Below are 9,245 nucleotides of genomic sequence, written 5' to 3'. Positions count from 1 at the left end.
TCTCCAGGGCGCAGCAGCGCCTCCATGCTTCTCCGCGCTCTCCAGGGCGCAGCAGCGCCTCCATGCTTCTCCGCGCTCTCCAGGGCGCAGCAGCAGCGCTTCCGCGCGGCTCCAGGGCGGCTCCACGCGCCTCCACGGCGTCGCTGGGGCCCCGGGGCCTCGTTTGCAATCTCACCCGGACTCCCGCCGTCTCCGCCATGTGGGACAGGCTGGGGCTCTGGGCTCCTCTCCTCCCGCACCTTCGGTGACCCCAACGGCCTCCTCCGTCCTGGCCTCAGAACGTAGGCTCTCCTTTGCTACCGAACTTTCCTTCACTGGAGAGTTACTGGCCTAGATTTAAAATGAGGAAACAATAGGGAAAGGTGGAGAATGGATGAAGGCAGGCCAGGATGGAACATTGGAAAGGTCTCGAGTAAAATTCACCGTGGTCAACGGAGCCCTAGAAAACGCAGGTTGGGACAGGCACCTGATTTTATAAAACACACTGCTTCCCAATTGCTTAAGAAACTCAATTTCTGACAACTCCACGGCATCTGAATCCGTTGAATCGGACGGGCTCAAAGTCGTGCAGAATATTGGCTCCTTTTTAGAAATCTCCATTGAAGAATACAACTAATGCCACGTAGACCATCTAGTGCTCCCAAGACCCTAAGCGTGCCGCCGTACTTCAGACAGGCCTCGGCAGGGTCAGTGGCATGACTGTAGTCTCCGACTTACATGTCCCCTGGCTTTCTTGGATGCAAAGCTTAATACCCTGCTGATGATCACCATCACCCTTTCTTGAAAATATAAATTATCTTCATCCATCCACTTCATCATTTCCTATTGGGAATACAAAAGTCATCTTAGAAACGTGGCATTGTTATTTCTTGCTTTTTTTTTTTCCCCCTGCCAGTCCTGGGGCTTGAACCTCAGGGAATGGGCACTGACCATTCTTCTTTTTGGCTCAAGTCTAATACTGTACCACTTGAGCCCAGCATCATTTCCAGCTTTTTCTGTGGTACTGAGGTCTCAAACCCAGGGCTTCATACATGCTAGGAAAGCACTCTACCACTAAGCCACATTCCCAGTCCACATTTTTATTTCTTAACATTCCCTTCTATTCTCCAATTTGATCAATCCTGGGATCCCTGTGGTTTCCCATGAAAATCCACAAGTTATCTAATTTTATCTCAGAAATCAGCAATTCTCAAATAACTAATATTCTACTTTTCCTATTATAGTAACTCCATCTATATTTTAAATTAATTACAGTTAATGCATTACTAATATTTATTACAATGGCCATTTGTCAGATCAGACATCACAAAAAGCCTAGTAGGATGTGTAATGATCTGATAACCAGCTGCTTTTGTGCTTTTTGCCTAAGACATAATCTCCTAAAAAACAAATGAAAAAGATAGCATCTACTTACTTTTCAGTTTTTAAAGAGAATTGAAATTTTATCTTATAAAATTCTGTCTTTTTCTTTATATTTGTTTTTTCATTAAATTCATTTTATTTTTGTTATCTTTAAACAGTTGTACAAAGGGTTTCAGCACTTCAACTTATGATTACAATGCATACTTGGTTAAAAATGTCTTGCTCATTTGTATTTAAATCTGTCACACTGCACCCTCTACTTGTCCTAAAACCTAAGATCAGAGTATCTATGCCAATGATTGGGAGCAAATCTTGTTGCACTGACTTTCCCCAATGTGGCATACTGTTCATTCATACCGCCCATTTTCAGAATATCTGAGACTAGAAAATACATAACGAACAGACTTATTTCTTACAATTCAGCCAGGTACGAGATCCAAGGGGTAAGAGCTCTCATTTGCTGAGGGTTTTCTTGCTGCACTCATGACAGAGGGGAGCAGAGAAAAGACAGAAAAGGAAGGGGCCAATTTCATCTTTCTTTTACAGTATCCACTTCCATGACAGTGTCTTCAATCCATTCATCATGGAAGAATCCTTGAGATATAATCAGTTCTCAGAGATACCCCTTTAACCTGTTGCACTGGGGATTGATTCCAAATATGAATTTTGGGGGAGATAATCAAACTTTAGCAAGAACAGAACCCCCACAGGGTTCCCTCCCTTTGGTGGGGATTGTGAGGCAGCAAGTGTACAGGCTCTGTTGTTTAGACAGATAATAAGGTAGTTAAGGACAATAGTATTCTTCACCCACATGATGTTCACCAATATATTATCGCAGAAAATTTGCCGTCTCAAGAGCTATTGATTTCTTAAAAGTATATATATACACATATATATAATTTTTATTTGTTGGTCATGGGGCTTGAACTCTGGGCTTGGGCATTATCCCTGCGCTCTTCAGCTCAAGGCGAGCGCTCTACCACTTGAGCCACAGCACCACTTCCAGTTTTCTAGTGGTTTATTGGAGATAAGAGTCTCATGGACTTTCCTGCCTGGGCTGGCTTTGAACCGCGCTCCTCAGATCTCAACCTCCTGAGTAGCTAGGATTACAGGAGTGAGCCACAGGCACCTGGCTAATACCTAAAAGTATATTTTTGTAAGTCAATGTAAGTGATTTTATTTTGTGAGTAATCCTACATTATTGGAAGTATAAAAAACAATTCTGTCATCTAATCCTAGAAGAAGATACAAATTTGGCAAATGAGAAGTGGAGCATGCGTGCTTCATGTTTGTAATAAGTAGCATTGTTTCTTTTTCATTCACCTTTAAGATCTGTAGTTTGTAGAGGTCTTTAGATACTAAAATCAGAAGAGTGTCCTCATACATGTTGAAAATGCTCATATAAACACTCTGAAATACAAAACACAACAAACAAAATTTTACCTAATACATGCAGTTTTAGCATCTAGATGTCCTAAGTTCTTCCCATAAACTACAGGTAAGACAAGAGAAAAATGGCTATATGTTAAGACCTCATCCAGTTTCATAGGCAAGGAATTGTTTTTCCAGCTTCTAAGTTAAGTGCACTATGTCACAGTGTTGAGGAAATAGAGACAAAACATATTGCCAGTCTTAGTGTAGGACTCTTCTTCTTTCTTTCATCTCTCTCTCTGTTTCCCTCTGTACTGTACTTTTAGTAAACTCCTTGCCCTTGTAAACTAATAAGCCATTAACAAAAAATCTTCACACATTTGTTCCTATAAACACTACGTAATCTAGTATTCACAGGATGATCTAGTGTATAGATCAGTGCTAGAAAATGTTATTTACCTAAGAAAAATGAAGGAGTAGGCAGTAAATATTACAACCTACTGAGACACATTCTGTATGTGTGCCATGATATACAGGAATGCCTGGTCCAGATTTAAGGAACAAAAGATCTTACCTCCAGTTCCTCCTTGTCCTCAGCATTTGTCCCCATTGTTTTCACTACTTCAAGGCTTGGAATAGCAAAAGCCTTTCTAAATGATGACTCTATTATGCTCAATTGAGATTCATACTGAACTAAAGGGTCTATAAAACTGATAAGAACAAAGTATAATCATTAAATTAGTAAGAGCTCAAATGTAACCTAACTTTATTGGCTCTTATTTTTGTAATAGAAGAATGTATACCAGAAAGTGAGGCCCAGATCTGGCTTTAAATAATTCTCTTAACAACAATGATTTTAATATGAAATAATAAATGTCTTATAAATATAACCCATAAGTCAGAATTTATTTCTCCATGAATTATGCTTCTAAAATTATGACTGGCTACATTTCAGCCAAGTTTCCTACCCATGTAAAGCTTTAGATAGTTGAAGTGTTACTGCCAGTTTCCGTACTTGATGATATTATATTTCCCCATTTTAAGATTTTTTTCTATTTCAATCTCAAATTGATGGTAAAAGAAAACCTTCCCATCATCAGCTAAGATTATCTGCTTATTTATGCAATAGAATAAAGACTGAGACATGGGAAAGAAATAATAATTACTAATACTGGATGATGGAATTTGGAGTGATTTAATTATTTCTCACTTAAAAGAAGATATAGTATTTTAAGGATATTTAATTAGTGAGACAAGAGAGCACTGCATTTTGCATACCTGGAGTTCATGGCCAGGATCATGGACTGGTGACACAGCAGGTCTGAGAATGTATCTAGTAGGCTGTTAGCTATACTCTCCTAGGTATCATAAACAAAAGCCCAGGAAGAATGAATGATTACAGACTTGTGAAACTCAGAAAAGCATACTAGGTTTTTCTTACAAAAAACAAAGAAAGCAAATCAGAGTATAAGCTGAGAATTAGTAGAATTGAGACTGGAAAAATGATAACTTAATCCACATTATTGGGTTAGCTAGATAGTGACATTTTACAGCCAAAGACAGTGATTCTACAATTAGCATTTTCAGACATTTGTGAGGGTTATTTTTTTATAAATAAAAGACATTTGTGAGGGTTATTTTTTTATAAATAAAAGGTATAGTCAGTTTATATATATTTTTTTGTCGGTCATGGGTCTTGAACTCTGGGCCTGGGTGCTATATGTTTTAATAATCACAGTCAGTCCATTCCTCTTTCTGAGAATAAAAGATTATTATATACCTGATGGCAGCTTTTCCCTGTGTTGTGTGTTAATTTGGACTTAGATGAAAAAAAAAAGAGCAATAGTATTTTTCAAGATTCCAATAAATTTTGAAAACTGAAAGGATACTGTATTGCACACTTGATGAACAATGAAAAATCAGAGTCTCTGCCTTCTGGTGGTGAAGTACAAGAAAATTTTCCAAAGCCATACAGAAGATAAATGAGAAAGGAGGGATGCGAAGGAGACCGTGGCCTCCACTCAGAGGCTGGGGGAGTGTGGCTGCAGTTTGTTGAGAAGGATTTCCATGGTAAGGACATCTTATAGAAAGATCAAGAGATGGGGGTAGGGTGAGGGAAATGGAAAAGTAAACTTTTTGATTAACTGAAGGCCATTTGTTTTTATGGTACTTGGATTTGAACTCGGGCTCTGTGCTTTTTAGGTAAGCATTACTATCACTTGAGCCATGCCTCCACCTATTTTTGATCTGGTACTTTTAGAGATAGTGTCAGTTTTCCCCTAAGCCAGTGTGTACCTTGGTTCTCCTATTAATGCTTCCTGCCACAGCTAGGATGGCAAGAATGTGCCATAACACCCTTTCTTGGTTGGGTGGGGTCTTGAACACTCTTTTGCCTGGTGTGGCCTCCAACTACAATCCGACCTACCTAGGCCTTATCATTGGTAAGATTATGCCATGGACCTTCAGTGTCCAGGCTAGCTGAAAGTCATTTCTAAGGACTGAAGGAGGTAAGAAGGCAATGCTTCATGGGAAGACAAAGTAAAAAATAATTTTCAGCCACATTACCTTTTATTTCCCCCAACCCCACATATAATGTAAGTGTTAAGTGTAACATCCTTGTAATGGAACTGGTGAACAAGGTCTCTTGGTTTCCTAAGAGATTTCAATGGCACTATGTCTTCATAGAATTTCACATACCATGCGGTGCCATTTCACACAGTTGTGCAGAGTCTGGAGGTGACCTGACAGCCAGAAAGAAGGAGCGTCGTTAAAAAGCAATGGACACACCGTTCCTCACCTCAGTCAGAACTTATCCCTAAACCTGAGGCTAGCATAACTGTTATTATTTATTTATGTTAGTGATAGGCCTCATGCCTAGCAAGTGCTAGGCATATCCAGTTCTTTTTAGTTTGTTTTTCAGGTAAGGTCTCTTACTTTTTCCTTGGGTCTATATTGACTGCTGTCCTTTTACATGTATCTCCTCAGTAGCTGGTATTATACGTATACACCATCAGGCCTGGCTTCTAGAAGCTAGTATTACTTTGATGATGAAGCCTAATGGGGGATGGATATATGTGTGTGTGTGTATGAATATATATTAGCACAACATAATACACTATAGACAAGTGCATTATGACTATTCTGAATACTTAATAAAACAGAATATGGGCCCTAGCCAAATAACATTTGTTCCAGAGGCTAGTTGTTCATTGAAAGAGAACCTACAATGAATTCTTAACATGCTTTGTTATAAAGAGAAAACTCACATATTCATTTTCACTTGAGGCAAGCTTTTCTTTTTCCTTTTTTTGACCCTCAGACATAATTGTAGGATTTAATAATTGTAGAAATCCAAAATGATCAGCATCAAATCTCAAAGTCAAAGTGAATTCTCACGTGCATGCTGGCCTGATTAGGCACAGCCACTGAGCTGCCTCAACCAATCAAGGAACTATGAAAAGTAGCATGAATTCTGCACTATTGTATCTCATCATATGTACTATGTGTTTAGTGTCAATACAGCATTTGTCTCCATGATGCTGGAGCTTGGAGGAAGACTAAAAGAATGTGTAGTGATTCTCAGAAAGGTTCACACCTACACAGCAGAGCTACAGTAGCAGGAGGAGAGGACAAAGTCCTTTCTTCCAGTATCTGACAGTTGTAATGGCAGACCTATCTAGACGGGACACTAGGGCTTAAAAGCTGAACCCTGCCCTCTGTCTTAACTGAGAGGTCCTTGATCTTTCCAGGGAGGAGCTTGAAACTGGGAGTTTCTAGCAATGAGCACCAAGATGTGGTCACTTCTGATCCTTCATCCAGCTATTTCAGCAAGAGAATGCTTCCTGTGGCAGCTAAGAGAATGGGCAGCTACCTTTTTTGTGCTACTCTTCATGCTTCACTCTGCCATGCTTTTCTGCTCCGTGAGTTACTGTTTCCTTTCATCCCTTCCCTTCTGTTGCAGGTCTAGGATGGAGAGTTGCATTTTCAGGCTGCCTTTGAGGTACTCAGTCACACCAAGTAAAATGGCACAGTCACAAGCAAGGCAGCTGTGCAGAGACCTGCCTCCTGACTAACTGGCAATCGGGCAGTGCTCTAACACTAGGAGACAGGGAGCTGCCATTTTGTGATGCCACATAGGCTGGGGCAGGAGAGGTCCTAGACCCTGGTGTGATGGGTCTTTTTGTAATGGAAGAGATCTCTGTGTGTCATGCATCTTTTTACTGATTCTGGTGTGAGTTCTGTTCTTAGGGGACACAAAGGCAATCAAATGGCATTGGAGGAAGAAAAGCACACAGCAGTGGGAGTTGGCTTCTGCCTCAGAGTAGCTGGGGAGACCACAGGCAAGTCAGGGAAGGCCTCAGTTTCTCTGCTTGAGGCAAGCTTTTCTGTTAAGATTTCACATCTATTCTTCACAATAATAATTCATACACACACACACACATATAGCTAATATCTTAATGTGATAAACAGAAATCCAGCTCTCTGCAGAGGGTATTACTGTAATATAAGCAATCATTAGAAAATAACATGTACATTAAAATTGTTAGTTTCTATTTTCTTGCATTGTGATGAGAGCATATTTCTTCTCTATATATTTTTGAAATTTATAGGTATTTCTGGCCTATTATATTGTTATTTTTGTACATGTACAATGGATATTAGGGATAAAGTATATATTCCTTGTTTTCATAAAGGTTGATATATAGCTCTCTCTCTCACACACACACACACATATTCTGCATGTCTTTTTCTAATATACCTTAAAACCTTACCTATTTTTGAGGTCCTTAAGGACATGCTGATAGAGGTGAATTAAAGTCTCCTACCACTGCTACAAAAGAGGATTATAAATTACCACACAGAGCAGTAATTTTCTGAAGAGTTTTGTTTTATTCTACCAGTTTTGATGCTACTATTCTGGTTGACGTGGAGATTGTGTTAATTTTCGATCCCTATGTCAAATTACCAAGGACTGAATTACTTAAAATCCCCCCCTCCACTTTTTCACTTCATAGTTTCTGCAGTCAGGTTTAGTCTTACTGTAGGCACATTTTCTGCTCACATCTCTTTCACCCAGCTCTTTGCAAACCACAGGCCTCTATTCAGGCTTCTCCTCCTGCCTCTTGGCAGGCCTCAGGCCTCTCTCAGGACCCTCCTCAGGCCTCTCCCAGCCTCTCCCCAGGACTCTCAGGCCCCTCCCAGCCTCTCTCCCCAGGCCTCCCCCATCCTCTCCCCAGGCCTCCCCCCAGCCTCTCCCCGGCTCCTCCCAGCCTCTCTCCAGGCCCCTCTCAGCCTCTCCAATCCTCTCCCCAGGCTTCTCCCAGCCTCTCCCCAGGCCTCTCCCTGGCCCCTCAGCCTCTCTGAACCTCTCCCCAGGCCTCTCCCAGCCTCTCCCTAGGCCTCTCCGCAGGCTCCTCCCAGCCTTTTCCCAGGCTTCTCGCAGATCTCTCCCCAGGCCTCTCTGAACCTCCTGCAGGCCTCTCCCCATTCCTCTCCCAGGCCTCTCTGAACCTCTCCCAGCCTCTCCCCAGGCCTCTCCCAACCTCCCCGCAGACCCCTCCCAGCCTTTCCCCAGGCCTCTCCAAACCTCTCCCCAGGCCTCTGTGAACCTCCTGCAGGCCTCTCCCAGCCTCTCCCCAGGCCTCTCCCAGCCTCTCCCCAGGCTCCTCCCAGCCTCTCCCCAGGCCTCTCCCAGCCTCTCCGCAGGCCCCTCCCAGCCTCTCCCCAGGCCTCTCCGCAGACCTCTCCCCAGGCCTCTCCGAATCTCTCCCAGGCCTCTCCGCAGGCCCCTCCCAGCCTCTCCCCAGGCTCCTCCCAGCTTCTCCCCAGACCTCTCCGCAGGCCCCTCCCAGCCTCTCCCCAGGCTTCTCGCAGGCCTCTCCAAACCTCCCCGCAGGTCCCTCCCAGCCTCTCTCAGGCCTTCAGGCTGGGCGCTGGTTCTCCCGGTCGTCTCCAGCTGTGGGCAGCTGGTGGCGGGACTTACCGGCTTCCGAAGCCGGTGAGGTGGTGCGTGCGCCCGCCGTCGCGGTTAGTCCATCAACAAAGCAGCTGCTGCGGCAGGCGATGGATGGACAGGCGTGGGGACCGGAGGCCGCGGCGGCCCGGAGGCTCACCGGGCGGCCCTCCTCACCTGTGTCTGTGACTTCCGACGAGACGGCGGGCGGGGGCACCGGAAGCGGGCACCGCCTGCTCGCCAGCCCTGCGCAAGGCTTTGGCTAGTCCCGGCGATGCGGGCCCTGCCACAGCGAGCGAACCGCCTCCAGGGGTCCGTGCGGGCCGGAAGCGCCTCCAGGGGTCCGTGCGGGCCGGAAGCGCCTCCAGGGGTCCGTGCGGGCCGGAAGCGCTTCCAGGGGTCCGTGCGGGGCGGAACTCGTCTCCAGGGGTCCGTGCGGGCCGGAAGCGCCTCCAGGGGTCCGTGCGGGCCGGAAGCGCCTCCAGGGGTCCGTGCGGGGCGGAACTCGTCTCCAGGGGTCCGTGCGGGCCGGAAGCGCCTCCAGGGGTCCTCGGGACCG

General features: G+C 44.5%; 1 protein-coding gene across 1 annotated transcript in view; it reads right to left on the bottom strand.

The window, feature by feature from the left end:
- Mroh9 (maestro heat-like repeat family member 9) overlaps window positions 1–7,530 on the bottom strand; it is a 42,650-nt gene extending 35,120 nt beyond the window's left edge. Inside the window, exons 1-6 of the mRNA XM_013015556.1 lie at window positions 7,506–7,530; window positions 5,431–5,474; window positions 4,012–4,091; window positions 3,308–3,443; window positions 2,686–2,772; window positions 718–822 (exon numbers count right to left, since the gene is read on the bottom strand). Coding sequence (XP_012871010.1) covers window positions 718–822; window positions 2,686–2,772; window positions 3,308–3,443; window positions 4,012–4,091; window positions 5,431–5,474; window positions 7,506–7,530 — 477 coding nt within the window. The remainder of the gene's footprint in view (window positions 1–717; window positions 823–2,685; window positions 2,773–3,307; window positions 3,444–4,011; window positions 4,092–5,430; window positions 5,475–7,505) is intronic.
- Window positions 7,531–9,245: the final 1,715 nt, after the last annotated feature.

The sequence above is a fragment of the Dipodomys ordii genome, unplaced genomic scaffold (genome assembly GCF_000151885.1).
Source record: "Dipodomys ordii isolate 6190 unplaced genomic scaffold, Dord_2.0 Scaffold27, whole genome shotgun sequence".
Classification (NCBI taxonomy): Eukaryota; Metazoa; Chordata; class Mammalia; order Rodentia; family Heteromyidae; genus Dipodomys; species Dipodomys ordii.
The sequence above is the reverse complement of the archived record's forward strand: the minus strand, read 5'-3'. Positions and strand labels throughout refer to the sequence as shown.